The sequence below is a fragment of the Notolepis coatsorum genome (assembly GCF_963971535.1).
Source record: "Notolepis coatsorum genome assembly, chromosome: 1".
NCBI classification, from domain to species: Eukaryota; Metazoa; Chordata; class Actinopteri; order Aulopiformes; family Paralepididae; genus Notolepis; species Notolepis coatsorum.
Window position 1 is genome coordinate 37,269,780 of NC_140165.1, and position 27,118 is coordinate 37,296,897.

General features: G+C 40.3%; 2 protein-coding genes across 7 annotated transcripts in view; one reads left to right on the plus strand and one right to left on the minus strand.

The window, feature by feature from the left end:
- LOC311242231 (inositol polyphosphate-4-phosphatase type I A-like) overlaps positions 1-26,643 on the minus strand; it is a gene marked incomplete at its 3' end in the record, with an annotated part of 159,729 nt that extends 133,086 nt beyond the window's left edge. For all 6 annotated transcript variants that reach the window (XM_084331195.1, XM_084331194.1, XM_084331191.1 and 3 more), the window contains exon 1: positions 26,574-26,643. The remainder of the gene's footprint in view (positions 1-26,573) is intronic.
- LOC311231212 (sodium/hydrogen exchanger 2-like) overlaps positions 23,555-27,118 on the plus strand; it is a gene marked incomplete at its 5' end in the record, with an annotated part of 39,640 nt that continues 36,076 nt past the window's right edge. The window contains 1 exon segment of the mRNA XM_084317755.1: positions 23,555-23,579. Within this exon segment, the coding sequence (XP_084173881.1) occupies positions 23,555-23,579 (25 nt within the window).

Genomic DNA, 27,118 nt, shown 5'->3' on the forward strand with positions numbered 1-27,118 from the left:
GTTGAGCAATATGTCAAACTCATACTCACATTACAAATCATACATCATTTGTACATGTTGTGCGGCCCCGGTCTGAAACTAGAACCACGGTGAAACAGAAATGTAGAAGCTAAGTCTACTCTGTGGTTAATTGCCACATCAGCAAAATAATGTACGACTGCTATTCACTTAGCATTAGCGGTGGCTACATTCTGGTGTATCATGGTTGTGCCAAAACAACCTTTGAAGGAGGCCTCCATCAAAGCAACTTGTTTCACTGCCTAGAAGGATTCTGACTCCTGAACGGCTTAACGGATGTCCTGATTGGATTGGAAAGATCGGTATCGGAGCCAATCGCGGCATATTTTAATTGATTATATGATATGATGTGGAATAAGGATTGTAAAGCATATATAATGACTTCCTTTCTGGGGTTGTCAAAATAAAAGTGCGACGTTTATAGCAGCGGAAAACGTTTATTTTGTACATTATCTAACGTTAACACGAACCTAAACTAACGTTACAACTAACCTAAAGTTAGTTTAGGTTCGTGTTAATGTTAGATAATGTACAAAATAAACGTTTTCCGCTGCTAGAAAAAGTCGCACTTTTATTTTGACAACCCCAGAAAGGAAGTCATTATATATGCTTTACAATCCTCCTGTTCTGCGTTAGCTCCGGTTAGCTCAGAGCGTCCGGTATAACAATATACCAGGGCTTGGATTACTGTTTTCTAAATTGGGGAGGCTTTTAATCGTCAAGGTAAGAGGATTTCAAGTCATGGTATCCATAAACTTCAATCGGTTCGGATCTTTTGAATGAATGAGAATGTAAACAAACACAGCGTCACGTTGAAATCACTGGCTGCGCTCAGAGAGTAGTGGTTGGGCAAAAAAAAAATTCCGAGTATATTTGCTTATAAAACGTAATTGTCTAATTCAATAATTTTGTATTTCTCCACGTGGTGAATACACCGGTCACAACATGTTTACATGAACGTTTTGGAGTTGTATTTGGAGTGTATTCTGCAATCTGTTAATAAACTTTTCAATCAATCAATCAAACTATACACTGTAAGGCTCCGGATCCGCCTCACTTCCAGTGATGAAGCTAAGCTATGCTAACGGAGCGACTGTTCCCTAAGCTAAATGTTTAGCTAACTAACTGTACAAATCGATGCGATTGGCTGAGACCGTATTTTGTACGGTTGGCTGTCTGGCTGGCTGTTCGTGGTGCAGTAGCTGGCTAGATAGCTGGATAACATTGGCCAATATAGCTGTAACTGAACGCCAATGATGCTAGCCTTATGTGATCTTATGAGTTTCAGTTCATAGGAAAATACTTTGACTATAATGGTCAGAAGTAAATTAACTTAGATGATGTTATGCTTAACACGCAGTAGGGGAGAGTGGGGTAAGTAGTGCCAATTTTTACTTAAAGTGCCTTTAAAGCAAGGGGATTACAGTAATGCCCCCAACTAAAATATGTACACATAGTTTAGGATGTTGTGCATCCCTGGGGACAATCACTTTGGATCTTAAATAAACTGTTTCAGAAATATAGCTTTAGAAAAAAAAGTGGTTTTGTGGCACAACTTGCCCCCGGTGCGGGGTAAGTTGTGACATTAGAGAGAATACACTGGGGTAAATTGTGCCATTGAATTTGAAGTAAAACAGATCATTTTAATCTCAAAAGCTGTAAAAGTATCCTGCAGATCTTCATCTCCTTTCCAACCTGACATATAGTCTTCCCCTGTTGCACCTCTTTCACTGCTCTTTCCAACTTCTCAAGAGGAGTTGGAACCCTGTCTGTCTTCTAGGGCTGTCTTAAATACTTTGAAGCTTTGTTCGATGGGCATGGGATTCGAATATGAAAATAAAAATCGATTAAAAAAAATTAAAAATAAAGAAAATATAATTTTTTTTTCTTTTTTTGTAAAATCAATTCTGCCTCTCTTTGTTAACACTTTCCGTGCCAGAGCTCGGTGCCCCGGAACCTCCTTGAATGCCACCACCCACTTCAATGTTAGCGTTAAAAACGCCTAATCTATGTTTTAAATTATGTGTCTAATCTGCCCGTCGCTTATCAATGACTCGTTTGCAGTCAACATTGTCGAAACGGATTGTTTTTTTATCGGTTCATTTTCGTTTGATAGCATTTTGAAAAGCCCTAGTTTTCAAGGAAAATATAAAGATTCCGTGATAAAAGACATTTACTGGAATATTCTAGAATACACAAAAACGTTGTAATTTTTCGGCCTATTTATGAATCGTTTTCAAATAAACGCTAGATTATCGATAGTATATGTGTACGTATGCACGCTATAGAGGCGATCTGAAAAATCGATTCTCTTATTTCCTCATCAGCGATCACAGCCAAACAGCCACATCACACATAGGGCAAACACTGAAATCTCTGTGAAAACAGGTCTGATTATCCTAAGACTGGTAAAATAGATTCCTTACCTGAGATCAGATGTTATCCAAAAAGATTATTCCAATTCCTGATCGCCATTCCAAATATCGATCACGCTTATTAATTGATTATTGCCTGCTGTAAATATATATTCCAGGCTGATTTCCGTCTCGCGATCAGATCCCTCTTGCTCAGACGTCTCGCCAGCACAATGGAGCCAGTTGGCTCCACCTCTACAGATCCCAGGTCAGTCTAATGGACTGACCTGCAGTTACACAGGGATAGACGATAGGGGGCGCTTTTTTCCCATATGAGCTCCTGGAGGAGCTGCTGTACCAACGGGAGACTCGGTTGATGAAATATGAATTCAGATCGCTAATAAAAAAATTAAACGATAATTGTCGTCGTCGACTCGTCGGCACTCAATGGGGGGGCTAATAAAACGAGATATGACGTCGCTGGCAGTCAAAGTGTTAATTACAACAAGCAATGCTGTTTGTTATTTAAGATGAGGTCGGACTCTGCATTGACAGATGTGTTCATTGTGCTGCTTTTATAAAGCCTCAAATGACAGCTTACAATATTTCATGAAAGCAAAGTGTTTCGCTTGTCTAAGATTTAAAAAGGTTTAAACTTTACAGCACTGACAAAGTTGAACAAAGTGCTGTACAAGTCCCACAACATTAAAAAAAAAAAAAAAAAAGATTAAATTAAAAGAAAATTATAATATTTTTTTTCCAGAAGCTTCGAATTCAAATCGAATCTCTGCCCCGAAGCTTAAAAAATTCGAAGGTCAGCCCTACCGTCTTCTGTTTGTATCTGCGTGGCATGATGGATTTTGGTCTAAAATTAAGAATATCACATAGTTTTAGTGATCAAAATGTAAGAATACAATGTACAATAACAATAAAATACAATAAAGTAATATATATAGTTAATAATTATAAGTTGGGGCAACTTAACAAACAAAACATCTGGCACAACTTAACCCTGGCACTTTGGCACAAATCACCCCAAGCCTACCATTTTGAAAAAAAATGCATCCCCCAGCTGTTTTGAGCTACAGTAGCATCATGCTAACTGTATAGACTCATGGTGTAGCTTACTAAAACATGTGTGAACTGTTTTCAAAGTTGTCTATAATTGTTCAAACACAGCAATAAAAAAACCTTGATCATACAAATTTTACTTTGGAGGGCAAACTTTTTTTTTTTTTTAACTTAAATTAATTGTATAGATAGATTATATAATCTAAACATCTGATGATTCTACCTCTCAACTCAAGGTTTTTATTTATTGTTGGTTAGGTAACATGCTACTGTGATGTTGGCACACTGAGTGTTTTTACCCTGCTGCTAAATCACGTTTTCATCCATGCCTCATCTGTCTCTCTAGGGGTCCCAGCCTTGGCGGTACAGGCTGTTTGGATGGGTTCTCTCAGATACACACACACACACACACACACGCATAGTCAGGTTTCACTTTTATGCACATGTGCTTTGATGCTCTCCACTTACCAGACATTTATCAATAATTCATACAGCTGTTGCATAAGGAGAGATGGAGAGGAAAGCACCCCTCTGTCAGTAGACATGAGCATGTGTGTGTGACGTATGTGTGTGTGTGTGTGTGTGTGTGTGTGTGTGTGTGTGTGTGTGTGTGTGTGTGTGTGTGTGTGTGTGTGCATATGTGTGTGACGTCTCTCAGTGAATATGTGTGGGTGTGTGTATGTGTATGCGCGTGCGTGTGCGTGCGTGCATGTGTGTGTGTGCACCCTAACCCTAACCAGGGAGAAAACAATAAAAAACAACACAACAGAGGAGGTTTGGGAGGGATGTTTTGCAGATGATGGGCGATTCTCAACATACTGTCGGGGACAGACAGACTACATCACATTACCTATTGAGCATAAAGTTTCTGCACTATGATGGTGAGGCGAAAGCTCTGGAGAAAATACTTGTGCAATCCCCCCCCCCCCCCCCCCCCCCCCCGCCAATAATTTATGGCTTGAAGGACATGACCGGGTATCGTTTAAAAAGTACCCATACCTTGCATTTGATGCCGATACCATAATATTTGTTTCAATACTGGTGGTGCAGGTACTACAAATCTGTTTTTCCTCCTCATTATCTTGGTACTACTGATGTGATTCAGTGATACGGTATATTGATGGCATTGATGATTGTCAATACTCAATTCTCCCAGTGAGATATTGATTTGGTTTTCTGAAACTGAAACTATCTGGAAACGCGGTTGAGCAATATGTCAAACTCATACTCACATTACAAATCATACATCATTTGTACATGTTGTGCAGCCCCGGTCTGAAACTAGAACCACGGTGAAACAGAAATGTAGAAGCTAAGTCTACTCTGTGGTTAATTGCCACATCAGCAAAATAATGTACGACTGCTATTCACTTAGCATTAGCGGTGGCTACATTCTGGTGTATCATGGTTGTGCCAAAACAACCTTTGAAGGAGGCCTCCATCAAAGCAACTTGTTTCACTGCCTAGAAGGATTCTGACTCCTGAACGGCTTAACGGATGTCCTGATTGGATTGGAAAGATCGGTATCGGAGCCAATCGCGGCATATTTTAATTGATTATATGATATGATGTGGAATAATTTGACCAGATATTATTTACGGAGGCGGACAACAGAGTCTTATGAGTGAAATTGAACTTCTCAATATCTGGTTTATCTTGTGACAACTTTTCAGAGTTCAATCTTACTCCGTTTTAGAGAAAACAAGTATTGAATTGCAGTAACTACAAAATCACTGGATAGTCAAAGAACATTGAAGCCACTTTTCTTTGCATTAGTTACTGTGGTTAGCTTCTGCAGGACAGTATAGGTTACAACAATGGCCCTAGCCTAGGATAAGTATTTTCATAAGCCTTATCATATTCCGGGACAGCTGTGATGAAAATGGAGGCTATTTCCTTTCTTTAAGCAGAGATATTCAATTACCAAGCATATCTTACCTACACTGGATTGGTTTTACTTAGTGATGCACCGATATGAAAATTGTGGCCGATACCCATAACCGATATTAATATTGCTGTTCTGGCCGATACCGATATTTACCGATGTCGATATCTCTGTATAGAAAACACTTTTTTATGATAATCAAATAAAGAGCTATTTTCCAAAATGCATTTTTTCTTTTGTAACTTATTTTCAGAAATTACTGATATTTTTAAACTATTTAAGATCAAAACATGTAAAAAGAAAAAAGATGTTAGATCCTATGGCAATTAGCATAGGAAAATTAGGATTACAATGCTCAGTTTGGGCAATCCGGTGGACCATGGGAGAAAGTCAATCGCGGAGGATGTGTTCTTGGAACACAGGCATGTTCGACTTTCTGGGTGAGGGGAAAATAGGGGATTTTTATTTGTATATATATATGTTTTTAAGCTCAGCTCTCAACGGGACCTCATTAATTGGATGTACATCTATTGTAGCTTCATACTCCAGAAGCATTACCAAAAACTACACGAAAACATGCATAGACTATGGCTAGTTTGAATATAATGGTATGGAACACCGGTGGGATAAACAAACAACACAAGCGCAAAAGCGTGCTCACACTGATGAAAAAAGAACATGTGGACGTGGCTCTATTAAGCGAAACGCACATTTTAGAGGGAGACATAAATACGTTAGCGGATAACATATACCATAATATTAGTCACTCTTCTTTTGCTACGAGAACTAGAGGGGTAGCCATAGTCGTCAGACGCAAATTAAATATCGAATTGAAAGGGGTATGGTCGGATGCTGAGGGGCGCATAACTATAGCTAGGATTATACACAATAACAGGAAAATTGCATTGGCAGCGGTATATGCCCCGAATTTGTACGAAGTGGGTTTCTTCACTTCACTAACAGGAGAAATGTTAAACCATCCCGAGTACTCATATATAATAGGTGCGGATTTTAATGCCATTTGGAACCCAAGGATGGACAAAACTTACCTTTCCTTCTCCAGCGAACAAAAGAATTCATCTAAAGCATTAAAAGATTGGTCGAAATCAACAGGAGTAACTGATTTATGGCGTTCACTTAACCCCATGACCCGCAAGTACTCCTGTCGTTCGGCGAGACACAACACACTATCCAGAATTGATTACGTCTTTGCATCCCCGAGAATATTTGATAAATATGAAGTGGAAATGACACCCAATGCGCTATCAGATCACTGCTACTTAATCCTGAAAGCAACATTTGGTACACTATCTGCCCGGGCCCCAAGATGGCGTTTTAATTCGATGCTGCTTAACAACAAGGAATTCATTACACAAATTAAAGAAGCTCTCACAGTATTCCTACGGGATAATGCTAACTCGGTGCAAGATCCCAGAATATTATGGATGTCGGTAAAGAATATGATCAAGGATTTCTCGGATAGATTTACCTCCATATTGCGCAAAAATCAAAACACAAAACTGTCTGAAATGGAAACGCTTTACTCAACGCTTTTTAATTCTTTAAAATACAACAACTCTACTAGACTAGATAACCAAGTTAACATTCTAAAGACAGAGATCAAAGCAATGTACAGACAAAAATCGGAATTGCAAATACGCAGCACAAGACAACAGCAGTACTTCCAAGGTTCTAAACCTAGTCACCTATTAGCCATGCGACTAAGAATTAATGCAAAATTTGCAGATATAACTGCGATTAGGAAACAACAAGCTCTAGTAACAGAACCCAAAATAATAAACGATACATTCAAAGAATTCTACTCCGATTTATATAACTCAGAAACGACCTTTGATCAAGACAAATTAGACACATATCTTAATCAAATTACTCTCCCTAAACTTACGGAGGAAGACGCTAAACAGTTAGGAGTACCGATCACATTAGAAGAACTCAAGAAGGCCATATCCGGAATGAAAAACGGCAAAGCTCCGGGAATTGACGGTATCCCATCAGAAATGTACATTTCTTGCTGGGACATATTTGGACCCTTATTACTAAATATGATCTTATACTCAGTCAAAGAGGGAAGCTTCATTGAACACCAAAATACCGCACTCATTTCAGTTCTTCACAAAAAAGACAAAGACCCCACTGAGTGCGGTAGTTACCGTCCTTTAAGCCTCCTCGGAACCGATGTCAAACTGTACTCTAAGATATTAGCCATCAGATTGCAAAAGCATATGACGTCTTTAGTTCATCCGGACCAAACAGGCTTCATAAAAGGTCGCCTGATCAATGATAACATAAGGCGAATACTGCACATACTAGATACAGACAAAGAGGACATCACACCTAAGGCGATACTATCCCTGGATGCTATGAAAGCATTTGACAGGTTGGAATGGTCGTTTCTATGGGCAGTATTGGAAAGGATGGGGTTAGGAAAAGGTTTCATTGATATGATTAAAGTACTATACAAGGACCCATCGGCCAGGATTACAACAGGCACATTCATCTCCGATATCTTTCCGGTATCACGCTCAGCCAGACAAGGTTGCCCTCTTAGTCCCGGACTATTCGATCTATCATTAGAACCTTTAGCACAATTTATAAGACAATCCCAACACATAGAACCAATAGTAATCAAGGGCACACATCATAAAATTAGTTTATATGCGGACGACGTAATATTGTTCATGCAAAACCCCAACAACACATTGCCGCTTATACTCAAGTTGATAGAGAACTTTGGTGATTTATCGGGATTTAAAATAGATTGGCCTAAGTCGGCTTTTCTTCCTCTTAACACCAGTGCAAAAAAAGAGACAACCCTCCCAGGTGCGATACCCATGGTCAAACATTTCAGATGCTTGGGTGTGGAAATATTTCCCACCATAAGACAAACGGTGAAGCACAATTACACAAAAATACAGAACAAAATCAAAGACGACCTGGACAGGTGGGCAAAACTTAAAAACTCAGTACAGGCAAGGGTATCAATAGTTAAGATGGATGTATTACCAAGAATCAATTTCTTCAGCTCAATGCTTCCGTTACCTCCTCCAGAGGGCTACTGGAAAAGATTACAAACCTCCACATACAAATTTATTTGGAATAACAAACCACCTCGCATAAAAAGATCCACCGCACAGAGAAATAAAGCAGACGGTGGCATGGCAGTCCCAGATTTTTTACAATATTAGTCACTCTTCTTTTGCTACGAGAACTAGAGGGGTAGCCATAGTCGTCAGACGCAAATTAAATATCGAATTGAAAGGGGTATGGTCGGATGCTGAGGGGCGCATAACTATAGCTAGGATTATACACAATAACAGGAAAATTGCATTGGCAGCGGTATATGCCCCGAATTTGTACGAAGTGGGTTTCTTCACTTCACTAACAGGAGAAATGTTAAACCATCCCGAGTACTCATATATAATAGGTGCGGATTTTAATGCCATTTGGAACCCAAGGATGGACAAAACTTACCTTTCCTTCTCCAGCGAACAAAAGAATTCATCTAAAGCATTAAAAGATTGGTCGAAATCAACAGGAGTAACTGATTTATGGCGTTCACTTAACCCCATGACCCGCAAGTACTCCTGTCGTTCGGCGAGACACAACACACTATCCAGAATTGATTACGTCTTTGCATCCCCGAGAATATTTGATAAATATGAAGTGGAAATGACACCCAATGCGCTATCAGATCACTGCTACTTAATCCTGAAAGCAACATTTGGTACACTATCTGCCCGGGCCCCAAGATGGCGTTTTAATTCGATGCTGCTTAACAACAAGGAATTCATTACACAAATTAAAGAAGCTCTCACAGTATTCCTACGGGATAATGCTAACTCGGTGCAAGATCCCAGAATATTATGGATGTCGGTAAAGAATATGATCAAGGATTTCTCGGATAGATTTACCTCCATATTGCGCAAAAATCAAAACACAAAACTGTCTGAAATGGAAACGCTTTACTCAACGCTTTTTAATTCTTTAAAATACAACAACTCTACTAGACTAGATAACCAAGTTAACATTCTAAAGACAGAGATCAAAGCAATGTACAGACAAAAATCGGAATTGCAAATACGCAGCACAAGACAACAGCAGTACTTCCAAGGTTCTAAACCTAGTCACCTATTAGCCATGCGACTAAGAATTAATGCAAAATTTGCAGATATAACTGCGATTAGGAAACAACAAGCTCTAGTAACAGAACCCAAAATAATAAACGATACATTCAAAGAATTCTACTCCGATTTATATAACTCAGAAACGACCTTTGATCAAGACAAATTAGACACATATCTTAATCAAATTACTCTCCCTAAACTTACGGAGGAAGACGCTAAACAGTTAGGAGTACCGATCACATTAGAAGAACTCAAGAAGGCCATATCCGGAATGAAAAACGGCAAAGCTCCGGGAATTGACGGTATCCCATCAGAAATGTACATTTCTTGCTGGGACATATTTGGACCCTTATTACTAAATATGATCTTATACTCAGTCAAAGAGGGAAGCTTCATTGAACACCAAAATACCGCACTCATTTCAGTTCTTCACAAAAAAGACAAAGACCCCACTGAGTGCGGTAGTTACCGTCCTTTAAGCCTCCTCGGAACCGATGTCAAACTGTACTCTAAGATATTAGCCATCAGATTGCAAAAGCATATGACGTCTTTAGTTCATCCGGACCAAACAGGCTTCATAAAAGGTCGCCTGATCAATGATAACATAAGGCGAATACTGCACATACTAGATACAGACAAAGAGGACATCACACCTAAGGCGATACTATCCCTGGATGCTATGAAAGCATTTGACAGGTTGGAATGGTCGTTTCTATGGGCAGTATTGGAAAGGATGGGGTTAGGAAAAGGTTTCATTGATATGATTAAAGTACTATACAAGGACCCATCGGCCAGGATTACAACAGGCACATTCATCTCCGATATCTTTCCGGTATCACGCTCAGCCAGACAAGGTTGCCCTCTTAGTCCCGGACTATTCGATCTATCATTAGAACCTTTAGCACAATTTATAAGACAATCCCAACACATAGAACCAATAGTAATCAAGGGCACACATCATAAAATTAGTTTATATGCGGACGACGTAATATTGTTCATGCAAAACCCCAACAACACATTGCCGCTTATACTCAAGTTGATAGAGAACTTTGGTGATTTATCGGGATTTAAAATAGATTGGCCTAAGTCGGCTTTTCTTCCTCTTAACACCAGTGCAAAAAAAGAGACAACCCTCCCAGGTGCGATACCCATGGTCAAACATTTCAGATGCTTGGGTGTGGAAATATTTCCCACCATAAGACAAACGGTGAAGCACAATTACACAAAAATACAGAACAAAATCAAAGACGACCTGGACAGGTGGGCAAAACTTAAAAACTCAGTACAGGCAAGGGTATCAATAGTTAAGATGGATGTATTACCAAGAATCAATTTCTTCAGCTCAATGCTTCCGTTACCTCCTCCAGAGGGCTACTGGAAAAGATTACAAACCTCCACATACAAATTTATTTGGAATAACAAACCACCTCGCATAAAAAGATCCACCGCACAGAGAAATAAAGCAGACGGTGGCATGGCAGTCCCAGATTTTTTACAATATTTTAATGCCTTCACATTAAGACCATTGAAGAAGATATGGTTTGACCCCGAGGCTTTGGTATCTTGGAGAAAATTAGAAGAAAACATAGTAGCCCCACAGAGATTGAAAGACATAGCATACACTAAACTTTCAATCAAGCATTGTGAGCGAGAATTTGGCCCAATAATTACCCATGCAATCAGGACATGGCGGGAAACACAAAGGAAATTTCCTAACCCTCAAGTATGGCATAATCACACTCCCATATTCAATAACAATGCTCTCTTAATGGGAAAACGACCTATAAGATTCCCTATATGGGAAGAGAAAGGCATACACTCATTAGGGGATATTTTTAATAACAAGGGCCTCTGTAGTTATGTCGAAATATGCATAAAGTTTAACCTCACCGAGTCCACATGGCTTTTTTACATACAGTTACGACTTTGTATGAGATCTCACGGTGTTCCATTACTCATACCAATTGAACACCACAGATACCACAAATTTTTCTATGAAAGAGATACATTGGGAGGTTTTGTATCAGGTTTTTATTATCAATTACTAACGTCCTCGTATGAAACCCTTCAACTAGACAATGTCTGGAGGAGGGATATACCAGACCTGGAAAATGACTTTGATTGGCAAGGAGCCTGGGCAAATGTCCGACTTACATCAAGGAACCCGGATCATCAACAAATCAATCTGAACTATATTCACAGGACATACTTGACTCCTATAAGGCTGTGCAAAATGGGGCTTATACAAGACTCCAAATGCTCCCAATGTACAAATGGGGACGAAGGAACATTTATGCACATGTATTGGGACTGCCCACCAGTTAAGGCATTCTGGAAAGATGTGTCCCAACAATTATCAATACTCGTATTTTGGAATATACCTGTACACCCCGCGGTATTGCTATTGAATGATGTTTTTGAGTTTGCAGTGAATCCACAACTAAAAAGATTGGTTTTATCGGGTATCACAGTAGCTAAAAAACTGATCGCATCACGTTGGTTTCAACCGGAAAAAATGTGCCGGAAAGTGTGGTTTCTTACATATCTCGATGTGATATATCAAGAAATATCTACAGCAAGAATTCTGGGGCTCAATGAATCCAAAATGTCAATGTGGTTAGAAGTGGTGGAGAGAATAAAAGCTAGCCTATAATGGTAGTGTCTGGTTAGGAGTGAGGGATAATGGAGGTACTATCCAAGAGGGGGTCTGGGAGGGGGGGGTTTGAGCTGGAGCATATGTGTGTAGGGTTTTAGAAAATAGGTATTAGGGGTATATTATATACTAACATTTATATAATTGTAACTTCGCTGGATATACACTGTATACGGTTAAAATGTTATTATTGACTATTTTTGTTTTATCCTGTTTCTGTACTTGCATATATTTTAACCACCTTTACTGAAAGTTTCATTATACAATGTGTGTCGAGTACTGACTTTTAATAAGTTTTGTTTTACAATAATAAAAAAAAAAAAAAAAAAAAAAAAGATAAAGAAAAAGAAAGATATCTTTATTTAAATTTTTTTTTAACACCCTCCTTTTTCCTCCGATTTTTCTCCCATCCCAATGTTAGTCGTTATGCCAATTCCCAATCCCCTTCCTGGTCGCTGCGCACTTACCCCCCACAGTTGGTCTGGGAGAGTGGAGGCTACCACGTGCTTCCTCCGACACACGTCCAGCCAATCAACCGCTTCTTTTCACCTGGCAGCACGGATTCTCACTGAGAGGGCGTAGCGTGTGGAAGGATCACACTATCCCACTTAGATCCTATCCGTGCTTAGCAGGCGCCCTGACCGAACTGTAGGAGTATTTGGATCACTTTCTAAACTTAATAATCAATATGATTTTGGCGTTTATTGCGCCATACAAACCGGAAATGGATCTAGGAGATCGGTGTCAAATAATTGGGATCTTTTTCCTCCAGTCTCATCGGCGAACGGTAAGAGGACAGTAACGTTATTTTCAGCCCGATTGTTTATTAATTTCACTGCAAACCATCTGATCAATATATCAACCCATACTAAATAAAGCCGTTACTGACGATCAAGGAATTATAAACGACCCCCCCCCCCTTTCCTTCACACATGATGAAGCATAATGTATACCGATCATATGCATTTGAATTTTTTTATATAGCGTGTATAGGAAAGAAACGCCAATCGATAATCTATCATATGCTTCAGGGCCTATAACTACTGTTTTTGGAATTACAACAGAAAAGATTAAAAACATACTTATATTCTCGACGCTATTAACACAACAATGTATGAATGAAAAAATATAGCGTTCCCACATCCTGAACGATAGATAATCGATGTTGAATGGGCCATAGTAATGTCAATATAGCAATAAAATTTAAAAAGTTATAGCCCTGCAAAGAAGGTAAACATCTCCATAGGCTTTCAACGGTGGCAGACTGGGTACTTTGATGGGCACAACCCCCGGCTCCCAATGTGTTAATATCGGCCCTATCTTGATATCAGACCGATACGATGTGTAAAAAAATGACCATATCGGCCGATGATATATGCGTGCATCACTAGTATACTAACTTTAATGTAGTGTGCACTGTGCAGCTGTATTTTCTAGGAAAATACAAACATCAGATCGGGACACATCTATCCCAGTGATGGGATAGATATGATTATAGTGAAGAAGACAATTGATTGTATAATCAAACCTCTCTGTTATATTTGTAATCTTTCTTTTCAGACAGGTATTTTTCCAGACAGGATGAAGGTAGCAAAAGTGATCCCACTTTACAAAGTAGGAGATAAGCACAGCTTCACTAACTATAGACCAGTGTCATTGCTCTCACAGTTCTCGAAAGTGCTTGAAAAACTGTTTTCGCATAAGTTAGATGGTTTTGTGGAAAAGAACAAACTGCTGAGCGAAAGCCAGTATGGCTTTAGGCAAAACAGATCAACAGCGACTGCCTTAATGAATATTATTGAAGAAATAACAACAGCAACAGATAAAAGGAAATTAACAATAGGGGTGTTTATTGATTTAAAAAAGGCATTTGATACCTTAGATCATAATATTCTAATTTCTAAATTACGTTCATATGGTGTGAGAGGAATGGTTCTTGAATGGTTGAGTAGTTATCTCCACAATAGGCAATAATATGTGCAGTTGGCAGATGTTAAATCTGAGCTCATGAAGATTGAATGTGGGGTACCGCAAGGTTCGGTTTTGGGGCCCAAACTCTTTCTTTTATATATTAATGATATTTGTGATGTTTCAAAACTATTACAGTTTGTCTTGTTTGCTGATGATACACATTTTTGGAAATAATTTAAAGGAACTAGCTGAATATATTGTGTATGAAATGACAAAGCTAAAGAAATGGTTTGATGTAAATAAGCTATCACTGAATCTGAAAAAAACAAAATTTATGATTTTTGGCAATCGAAAACTAGATGAAAATATAGTACTGACCATAGATGGAGTTGATATAGAGAGAGTTAATGAATTACGTTTTCTTGGTGTGATTATGGATGATAAATTAACATGGAAATCGCACATAGCACACGTTAAAAAAAAGATGTCCAAGAGTATTTTTGTTATGAATAAAGTAAAGGATGTGTTAGAGTATGAGGCAATGAGAACACTCTACTGCTCACTCATCTCACCTTATATCAGTTATTGTGTTGAAGTATGGGGGAATACTTATGGGACAAATATAAAACCATTATATATACTACAGAAGAGGGCTGTACGAATCACACATAAAGTGAGTTATCGAGAACACACAAATATATTATTTATTAAATCTAGAATAATTAAACTTGAAGACATGGTTAAGTTTCAAACAATGTTAATTATGTTTAGGGCAATAAATAATACACTGCCAGAAAAACTACAAAATCTTTTTCATTTAGAAAGTGAGTTTAGTAGGAGAAAATACAATTTTAAACATCAGTTTGCACGTACCACACTTAAACAGATGTGTCCTTCAGTTATTGGTGTAAAGTTGTGGAATTCTCTCCATAGCGAGCTTAAGGGATGTAACAGTGTTTATCAATTCAAAAAAATGTATAAAAAAAAAATATTTAGTCAGTATGAAAATCAAAATGTGATCTGAATAGTGAGATCTTTTCTTTTTTTTCTCTTCTCTTTCTTTTCTTCTTTATTCTTTATCATTATTATTATTATTTAAATTTTTCTTGTTTAACTGTGGATTGTGTTTCTTTTATAATGGTATAAATGATTATTTTTGTAAATAAGGTTGTACGCCGACCATTAAGAAAATACATGTTAGTTTAGGAATAAGGGGCAGGTAACTATAAGATTTATTCTTCTTCCTGCTCCTTTTGTCCATGGAATGACTATTTATGATTTTTTTTTTAATGAAGAAACTCTGATTGTATTATTCCATGTGGCAAATAAAAACTCTGAACTGAACTGAACTGTATGGGCAGATTGCAGATAGTCAATATTAAAGGACTCCAATTGAGATCAGGGGTAAAAGAAACTTGATTGGGACGTCCCCTACAGTAGCCTAGATCACTACCAAGTAGGGATGCCCCGATCACGTTTTTTGCCACCGATACCGATCTTCTATGAGCCATATCGGCCGATACACTGCCGATACCAATCGTTTTTGGTTTTGTTATAGATAAAAAAATATATAATTATAATCTAACCCTAACTAACCTTACTGACATGCACTTATCCTAATATACTAACCTACACTGTAGCACCTGTAACCAACATTGTTACTCAGCCGAGTTGTGCCCTTCCTGATGACTTGTCATAGAGAACTTGTAAGTCGCTTTGGATAAAAGAGTCAGCTAAATGACTAAATGTAAATGTAATGTAAATACCCATTGTTCAATTAATAAATTGTATGCCTCACTGTGTGGAAGATACTGGGATCATTCTTTTGTGCAAGGCAACATCAGGCTTGACTTAAAACATTACTTTCCTAACTTAGTGAAACTAAATGTAACAAATGAACACATAGATATAAATGTACTGAATTGTTATTTCTTATTTTATTTCTTATTATATTATAAATAATAATAAAGATAAATTAAAAAAAAAATTACAGATACCCGATCCAGCTATTTTAGTGAATATTGGCGGATACCAATTGCTGGCCGATCGATCGGGGCATCCCTACCTAAGTACCTTACTGATCAATTACTTTCAGTACAAAGTATAGACTTAGACTAGCTTGGGGTCCCAAATTATTAGATACAGACTAATCCATATGTCTTCATGTAGAGATGTTACACATGGCTCTTGGTAATTGGATTTCAGTATTGGGACACTACCTGCATGCTAACCTATCTCCAGAGTCCAGAATTCCTCTATATACTCGCACTAGGGCTGTCACTTTAACAAAAAATCTAATTCGAAATTCGTTGCAGAATTGTAGACAAGTTCGAATTCAAATTCGAATTTCAATGTAAAAGAAAAAAAAAAGAAAAAAGGTCTACACTATTTTCAACGTTTTGGCTACTTTTATTTAATAATAATTATTATTATTATAATTTTCTTAAATATTTTTTTTTACAATATTTTTTTTATTATTCGAATTTCTCCCAGTTCCAAGTTTGAATCTCGTGTTTTTATGTAAATTTGAAATTAAATTAAAAAATAATGTGACAGCCCTAACACCCACCCACCCCCCTCAGATCGTCCTGTGCTGTTGTGTTGTGTTGTGTTGAACACACATCCCCCTGTGTCAGTTTCACTTCACGATCTATAAAAAGAGGGTATCGTAATAGCAGTTCTACGCACAACACTGCCAGCCGCACGTGAATGACGACCACGTGCATGATGTCGATGAGACAGGGAGAGAGAGAGAGAGAGAGAACGAGAAAGAATAGGAATCAACAGGCATTTCAACCCTTCTGAGATGAGTGGGAGAGAGAGAGAACAAAAGAGATGAGTCACATACACAAAAGAAAATAGGGATGGCACGATACCACTTTTTCATGTCCGATACCGATATCACAGCCTTGAGTATCGGCCGATACCGATCCTAAGCGTCGGAAACCTAATGTTACATTTCCTACAAAGGGGCTGGTCGTCCTGCACAATACATTTGGTTATTTTCTCTGTTAAGAGTGTTGTGTATGCTGTGTTGTATTAGCACGCATACACAGGCTGTTTTGCCTTTTTCTTCTTTGAGCTTAAAATAACTCCACACAGCTGACATGACTGCGGCGCTCATGTTTAGCTAACGCTAACGTTGTTGTCGCGCTAGTACTGTTAACACTTTGGATGCCAGCCACGACATAACACGTGTTATCAGCCCGCCCCCTGAATGCCCAGCACGACAATTAGCGTGATTTTTTTTATTAGCGATCTGAATTCATATTTCATCAACCAAGTCTACCGTTGGGAAACCAGCCCCATCAGGAGCTCAGATGTGAAAAAAGCGCCCCCTATCGTCTCCCAGATGGTAATGCACGCTTTTGGATGGACTCAATGAAAATGGATGAGAAAAAAAAAATCCGGAATCCACATTTTACTTCTCACGCATGTAACCGGAGATGATCCCAGTCATTGTGGACCATCAGAACAACGTGTAATATGTGTTTACAGTATGTAGTGTTGGATCAATAAAAGGATCAATTTTTGGAATGGCGATCAGGAATTGGAATAATCTTTTTGGATACCATCTGATCTCAGGTAAGGAATCTATTTTACCAGTCTTAGGAAAATCAGACCTGTTTTCACGGAGATATAAGCTTTTCCCTTATGTGTGATATGGCTGTTTGGCTGTGCGAGCGATCAGGAAATATATCAGATCAGATATCAGATCGCCTATATAGCGTGCATACGTAAAACTACACATATACTATCAATAATCTAGCGTTTATTTGAAAACGATTCATAAATAGGCCGAAAAATGAGAACGTTTTTTGTATATTCTAGAATATTCCGTTTATTATGGAATATTTTTATTTTCCTTGAAAACTAGGGCTTTTCAAGATGCTATAAAACGGAAATGAACCGATAAAAAAACAATTCGCTTCGACAATGTTGACTGGAAAATGAGTCATTGATAAGCGACGGGCAGATTAGACACATAGCCATAATTTAAAACATAGATTAGGCGATATTAACGCTAACATTGAGTGGATGGTGGGCATTCAAGCACTAAATCGTGCGCCCCCTGCTGGGCACTGAAAGTGTTAACGTGATGGCATGCTTTACGGCATTTATCAGATCGGAAAATACTTCCTGTTTTTCCAATATCCGATCCCGTGAATTTGACCATTATTGGATCGATACCGAGTATCGGATCGGTGCCATCCCTAAAAAAAAACAGCTGTGCATCTTTCTCGACTTGTGTACACACACTCAAACACACAACCCCCCCCCTCCACAACCACCACGCACACACACACACGTGAGATAGAATGATATAGGCCCTACGTGATGAGGACAGAGGCATGATATAGCCATATACTGTATAGTATGGCGAACCAAACGACAAGCCACAGCTACAGTAGAAGACCTACCCCCCCATCCCCCCCCCCCCCCCCCCCACACACGCACACACGCACACACACACACACACACACACACACACACACACACACACACACACACACACACACTCTCTCTCTCAGTGTGTGAGGAGGAATTTGTGCTGGATTGAGAAGGGCAATCTCTCGGAGATCAAATTAATGAAAGTTTACGGCATATAGAACATCCTAAGGTGTGATAAACATTAAACAATATATTTTCATTGGCATGAAACAGGAAATAGCTTGCATACAACTTTGTCTCGCGGTTTCACAAGTTGATCCGCAGTATTTGAGATTGAGGGCTTGAGATTGCTCAGAGTGCAAAATCACTGTCTTTGCAACCGATGGTCGCAGTGATTGTTGTTGTTGTTGTCGTTGTCCATTTGTTACTACTGGCACGTTCTCCAGCTCAATGAAAGCGATGTTGCGTGTCTCCTATCCGTCATGCAGCACATTCAGGCCCACGCCCCCACCGAGGGCTGTAGCCTATTTTTCACAATCTAGCCTAATATTAATTTTCACAATCGAATGTATGTTTTTTGTACATGAAAATGTCCATTAATATGTATTGTCCCTATTTTAAATAACATAAATATGTATTAATTCTGAAATCACACTTTGGCTCATTTAGCCTCGAGAGAATGGATGGCTGAGTTGGTGGAACAGACCTCTGACCAGGGTTCCTATTCACGCAGGGTTATGGTTTAGTACGGCTTCTAGTATCTGCGGTGGACGATGGCAATATGAAACACAGGTGAAAAGATTTACAATTCCCGCACTCACTTTTTCTCTGCTTTTATTGTCGTCAACGTTTCGGCTATTCAGCCTTCATCAGGACAGTGCCACTGTCCTGATGAAGGCTGAATAGCCGAAACGTTGACGACAATAAAAGCAGAGAAAAAGTGAGTGCGGGAATTGTAAATTTTTTCATCTGATGACAATTAAGGGGAGCAATTCCCAGCACAACAATATTTTTTGAGAGAGTGCATGTTGATTTTTCAATATGAAACACAGGACCATCACAGTCACATCACAGTCACATCACATGACCATCACAGTTACATCACATGACCATCACATCACATCACCTGACCATCACATCACCATCACAGTCACATCACATCAGTCACATCACATGACCATCACAGTCACATCACATGACCATCACAGTCACATCACATGACCATCACAGTCACATCACATGACCATCACAGTCACATCACATGACCATGACAGTCACATCACATGACCATGACAGTCACATCACATCACCATCACATCAGTCACATCACATCACCATCACATGACCATCACCATCACATCACCATCACATGACCATCACCATCACATGACATTGCATGACATCACATCACATCACATGACATGACAGTCACATCGCATGACGAACACAGTTCATGCTGCTTTGTACGGGCAGCATATGTCTTTTCAATAGTCCACCACAATTAACCTAAAAATACATTTAAAAAATATATACTAAACTTGTGGGGATACACCATGACCCACTTCTCAGAAGGGGGGCTGTACTGCATAGATATGGATTTAACCTCAAGTTCAAAAGTATTCTAAATTTTCCACCACAAGTGACTTAAATAAAAAATAAAAAAATAAACATGTGGGAAACATGGTCTTGCTTCTCAGAACAGGGCCATGCGGCACAGACATGGATTAAACCTGAGACTCGGTCACATGACTTGTCTACCACACTCTCTAGTGAAGAGACTACCCCCCTATGCTTGACTTATGATGTCAAACTGACTACCTCCAGCTTTTAGGGAAAATGTGTTTTCTAAACAACTATTTACCTATTTGCTAATTGCTATGGTCTAGTACTTCATCGTTTAATTTGTGTAAATTGTCCAATGAAAGTGGTGGACACACACACACACACACACACACACACACACACACACACACACACACACACACACACACACACACACACACACACACACACACACACACACACACACACACACACACACACACACACACACACACACACACACACACACACACACACACACACACACACACACACACACACACACACACACACACACACACACACACACACACACACACAGGTATGCACCACTACCTGCATGCTAACCCATCTCCAGAATTTCTCTAGACACTCACCCACATTTGTGTGCTTGCAGACACACAGAGTTGCCCATAAGCAGGTAATTCATATGCAGTTCACTCATCATAGCAGGATCTCTTCAGATCAATGTGTCCCCTGTCGTCCTTGACTTACACAGTGAAACCAGAAACCACTGATGGCTACTGTAATGATCACACTGCACTTTATAGTACACAAACACACACACACTAGTGTTGTCAAAAATATCGATTTTTCTATACGTATCGATTCTGAATATTTAAAACAGTTTCAATACTCATTTCCCGCAATATCGGTACTTTCTTCACTATAGATACCAGCTGGCTTTCTCGCTGTCTTCTCTCCTACAGCAAGTTGTTGACACACACGCACGCTGCTGCATTGCATGCATTGCCCCTCCCCCTCACAGACCTGTCTTGTAAACAAATCTTCTCATTCGCTCCAAAGATAACAAGTGCAGAGACTCCGCAACTTGTCGTGACAGCTCCTCTTTCAACATCACTGAAGCATTAAACAAAATGGCCCAGTAAACTATTCACTTTAGTTTAATACATGAGGCGTTGTCTAACGTTATCTAGCTGGCTAGCTACTGATAGCTCATAATATCAACGGCTGATCATTGGCTTCCGTTGTTGCAGCTGTTGGCTAGCTATCGTTCTTCCGTTGGCTAACGTTAGCTACCTAGCTACTGTAGCTAGCTAATACGGGCTGTGCTGGCTACCTTTTCATTCGCAATGGCGTGGCTGGCTAACTAACTGTACAAATCGATGTGATTGGCTGAGACCGTATTTTGTATGGCTGGCTGGCTGTTGTGTTGTGGATTGGGGGTGGCCAGCTGGCAGTTCGTAGTGCAGCTGGCTGGATAGCTGTTATAATGTGGGTTAAGGGTAGCCAGCTAGCTGGTTGGCAGTTCATAGTGCAGTAGCTGGCTAGCTGGCTGTTGTATTGTGAATTAAAGGTAGCTGGTTGGCTAGCAGTTCTTAGTGCAGTGGCTGGCTAGATGACTGTTGTTAAAGGTAGCCAGCTGGCTGGCAGTTCGTGGTGCTGTAGCTGGCTAGATATAGGGATGGGTACCGAATTCTGTACTTTTGAGGTACCGAACCGAAACACGTCGGTACTACCGAGTATCGAATCAAGTGAGAAACCAAAAAAAAATAAAAATAATTTTTTTTTTTTTTTTTTTAACTTTTTTCTTTTCATGTCAACGTTCACACGCACAATATATGCTTACCTAGGATTTGACTTGATTCAACAACAAAGCAGTCGGAGCAATGACAAGCCGAAAACTGTCGAAATTGTAGTTATTTGAAGTTTGGATTTTTTTTTTACGACTGAGGTAGGTAAATTAAATTTCTTGAGACTAAAGTACCGAAAAAAGGTACCGTTGGGTACCGGTATCGATTCACAGGTACCGGTTGGTATCGGTTCAAATGTGAAAGGTACCCATCCCTAGCTAGATAGCTGGCTAACGTTGGCCAATATAGCTGTAACTGAACGCCAATGATGCTAGCTGTAGTGCCGAAGGATAGGAGTCTGAGGCGGGGTGTCAAAAGAGAGTTCTGAACATTTATTGTGCATCGAAAATCACAACAACACACCTATCTCGTTACTAGCTAACTGACTAGAAGACCCCCCGCATTTCATTGTATACTTGTATGCCGTGACAAATAAAACTCTTGACTTGACTTGACTTGGACAAGATGCCGACAGGATAGCAACACTATAACGTCCATGCGGAACCAATATTCCCAACAACTTAGAAGTTAGACTAGAAGTCTTTATTTGTCATGCAGTTCTTTTAACACACACACACACGCGAGATGGGCGACCCACAGGAACACACACACACATGCACTGAGTCGCCGATGAAATGTCTCTCTGCACTTTTCCCATCCCATTGTCCTTCCCCCCATGGGCAGCCGGGAGCAGATAGGGTGTCAACGTGAGCCGCGCCCCGGGGACCAATCCAAGTGCTCCTGTCCGTCTTCGTCAAGGACGCCACAGCGTTAGCGATCTGTTGTGCATGTTTTTCCATTGGGTTTATCTTATCGGGGGGGAAACCCTTGCGAGCACGGGGAGAACATGCAAACTCCACACAGAGAGGCCTGGGAGATACCCCACCTGAGTACCTGGCATCATGGAAACCTGGTCCCCAAGCGGGAATCGAACCCTGGACAACAGTTCCGTGGGTGAATTATGTCTAATCACCACACAGCCTTATTTGATCTTACGAGTTTCAGTTCATAGGAAAATACTTTTACTATAATGGTCAGAAGTAAATTAACTTAGATGCTGTTATGCGTAACAGGCAGTACTATTAACTTTACTTAATTTCTAAGAGTAGATTAGATTATTTAGTTATTTTTAAATGTCTGATCTAAAGAGAAACAACGGGTTTTAAAAGTGTTATATTTATCTTATATTATAGTACCAGAGAGAAGCTGAGGAGAATCGACCAGCAACAAAAGCAAAATTTTGTTTATTTAAAAAAAAAAGCTATATATATTTCTTTTTACATTTTAAGATTAAAAAATGTTCCCTGTGGTATCAAAAATGGTATAGAATATCGATACTTTTCAGTTTTCAAGGTATCGTATCGAAGTTAGAAATTCCAGTATCGTGACAACACTAACACACACACAACTGTAGAATGCATGTTTGTGCATGTACACAAACACACACACAAAGTAAATATGCACAACACACAGAGAAGAAACACACTGTACGACTACATACAAATACCACACACACTCTTCTTGTCCCTCACAGCTCTACTACCAGTGAACTGATATTCACATGCAAACACAAACACACAGCTTTGTAGAAGGCTTCCCTCACTCTGCACGGTTAGTAGTAGAGATTGAGATATGGTTCTACAGGGATGCAAAAGTAAATAAACTTATACAAGTGGACATCTACAATAGTCTGGTATGTCTGGGTTCCCATGGGATCTGAAGCTGATCTGACAGGTAGGATATACTAAAACACAACAACAACCTCCTATGCACACACACACATGCCATATATGGATGGATTGTACCTGTAATTTGTTCATTTATTAGGCCATAAACAGACTCTTTCACTGTCTCTCTCAACAAGCATGCACGCACGCACACACACACACACGCAGTGCACGCACGTGCACACACACACACTTTACTGGCCTCAGTAGCCAGTAGCAGGGTATTGATGTCTTCTTATTACTCACAGAGCACCACTCTATGAAACTAGCCATGCTGCACTTCGTTGATTCTTCCTTACTCCTCCCTTCCATCCATTTATCCATTATCCATCCATCCATCCATCTGTCATCCATCCATAAATCGAACCATCCTCAATCCATTCCTTTTTCATATCGTCCTAAACTTTCCTGCATCAACCATCCATCCATACATCCATTACACACATGTTTAGTTCAAGTTCAAGTTTCAAGTTTCTTTAATAGTTGTCATACAGAAGTACAGAATACTTTTATACAAAATGCTTCTTACTGTTACGCTCCAGAGACTGTGCAAGACAAGATAAGTATGAAATAAAATAACATAGTATAGCATGTAAATTAGAAGTAAAAAAAAAAATGAGGTCACAGTGTTCAGTATAGACATATGTACAATGTTCGATGCAGAATAGACGTAACTGAGTTACCATGTAATATACAATACTGTGCAGTGTACTAATACAATACTATATAGTGCAAGGCAGAAATGGGATGAGGTGCAATTTAGGTACAATTTACAGTGGGTGTACGAGTTGTAGTGCAATCCTTTATCAATAAATATAAAGTGTGTTTGTGTGGTTTAAGTGAGTGTGTGCGTGTGGGTGTGTGTGCTGTGTGCATTTGATGGTTGTTGCATAGTGTTTATTGTTCGTTTAGCAGCCTGATGGCCTGGGGATAGAAGCTTCTTCTGAGTCTTTCTGTGCTCGCCTTAAGACTCCGGTATCGCTTGCCTGACCGCAGCAGTTCAAAGAGGCAGTTCGGGTGGCTCGAGTCCTTAATAATGATCTTAGCCTTCCCCCTGCACCGCTTGTTGTAAATGTTCTGGAGGGTGGGAAGCCCCCCTCCAATTGTGCGTTCGGCTGAACGTGTCACTCTTTGTAGTCTGCTACGGTCTTGTGCAGTGCTATTCCCAAACCAGGAGGTGATGTTGCCAGTCAGGATGCTCTCTATTGTACATGAGTAGAAGTTCCTAAGGATCTTCTGACTGACGTGGAACTTCCTTAGGCGCCTGAGGAAGTAGAGGCGTTGTCGTGCCTTCTTCACAACACTGTCAATGTGTGTGGTCCATGTCAAGTCCTCGGATATGTGGGCTCCGAGGTACTTGAAACTGTTCACTCTCTCAACCGGTGCCCCGTCGATGCTGAGGGGGCTGTAGTCCTTGACCCCCGACCTCCTGAAGTCCACAATCATCTCTTTTGTTTTGCTGACGTTCAGGGAGAGGCAGTTCTCCTGACACCACTGTGACAGATTCTCTACCTCTTCCAGGTAGGCCCTCTCGTCGTTGGCAGAGATCAGGCCCACCACTACTGTGTCATCAGCAAATTTGATGATTGTGTTGTTGTTCCGCTGTGCCACGCAGTCATGTGTGTACAGGGAGTAGAGGAGGGGGCTCAGAACACAGCCCTGGGGGGCCCCTATGTTGAGCGTGATGGATGAGGAGGTGCAGTTGCCTGCTTTTACCACCTGGGGTCTGCCCGTCAGGAAGTCCAGGACCCACTGGCAGAGGTCATAGTTCAAGCCCAGGTCCCTGAGCTTGGCTATGAGTTTGGAGGGGACTATGGTATTGAATGCTGAGCTGTAGTCGATGAACAGCATTCTCACATAGTTCCCCTGCCTCTTGTCCAGGTGTGATGCTGCTGTGTGCAGCACATGGGCTATGGCGTCCTCCGTGGACCTGTTGGGGCGATATGCAAATTGCAGGGGGTCCAGGTTGATGGGGAGGGAGGAACAGATGTAGCCCTTCACTAGCTTCTCAAAGCACTTCATGGCTATGGAGGTGAGGGCTACAGGGCGGTAGTCGTTGAGGCAAGCGGGCATAGATTTTTTGGGTACAGGGATGATGGTGGACTTTAATCCACCCTTCCTCTCTTTGTCCCTTCCTTCCTTCAATAGGAGTTTAGCTAATACCACCTCTGTGTCACTATCTGGGTATAAGACCATCTGACCTCTCTGGAGAATGGACGCTATCATGTAGTACAGAGGGTCTGGTGTGTGTGTGTGTGTGTGTGTGTGTGTGTGTGTGTGTGTGTGTGGATAAGAAGATAAATTCCAATGAGCCTACCCTCTTGTGAATTGGCAATTGGGAAGTTGCCTCTCCTCCCAAGGTGAGATCGGGTCAGTCACACTGTCACACACACTACCCGCAAAGGAAACACACCTTAACTCCCATCCTTGCATCACACACAGCCACAGGAGGATATTGCCCAGTCAACCTCACTGTTATGTAATACCAGTAAGTTACAGCAGCAGCAGTAGCCTTCTCTCCAGGCAGCTCCAGCCACTGACCTGCCATGCCCAAGTATCTGGTGCATTAGCAGCAGGCAAATCAATGTCATTGCTTTATTATGTCTCTATTCTGTATTTTAACTCTGCTCTGTTCTCTTCTCATCTATTCTTCTCTGTCCGTTTCTATCTCAGCTACTATAGATTCTACCCTAGTATTCTTTTATTTTAGATTCTGTTCTGTTCACTGAATGGGCTACACAGTGTCTTGAAAGGCGCCTTATAAATAAAATGCATTATTATTATTATTATCTGGGGTTGCTCACCTAACCAACCAATACACAAAAGTAACACCTTGGCTTCAGTTTCCGAAGTTACCGCGACGTGTAAACAATGAACCCATTAGCTTTAGCAGCACCCGATATTAAGGGCAATAAACCTCACTGTATATATATATCTATGTCATTCATAACGAATGGTATAATGTGCGACGTACAGTAAGAGAGAAGGGAGGCCTACTTACATGTGATACTAGTCCATCTGAGGGGAACTATTCGCGGTGTGTTGGTTAGTTGCAGCTCGCTAACTCTCTCTCATCTCTCTCTCTCTCTCTCTCTCTCTCTCTCTCTCTCTCTCTCTCTCTCTCTCTCTCTCTCTCTCTCTCTCTCTCTCTCTCTCTCTCTCTCTCTCTCTCTCTCTCTCTCTCTCTCTCTCTCTCTCTCTCTCTCTCTCTCTCTCTCTCTCTCTCTCTCTCTCTCTCTCTCTCTCTCTCTCTCTCTGCGGTGTTCTGCTGAGCGACTCGCCCCGCCTCTTTCGTGATGACACTCTGGTCACGTGGTCGAGGTGACGAATCGCACGCGCGCAACACACTTGATTGATTAAATGAAAACTTTATTTAACAGATTGCAGAATGGGTACAGTACAGTACGGCTCAATACACACAATTGTTAAGGGGATGCAGACCAGAGAAAGACTTTCGTCTTGTTTACATCACGGTCCCCCATTTTCAATTCATAATGACATTTATGACATACAGATAGACAGTAGGCCTACTTGTTACAGGATCTC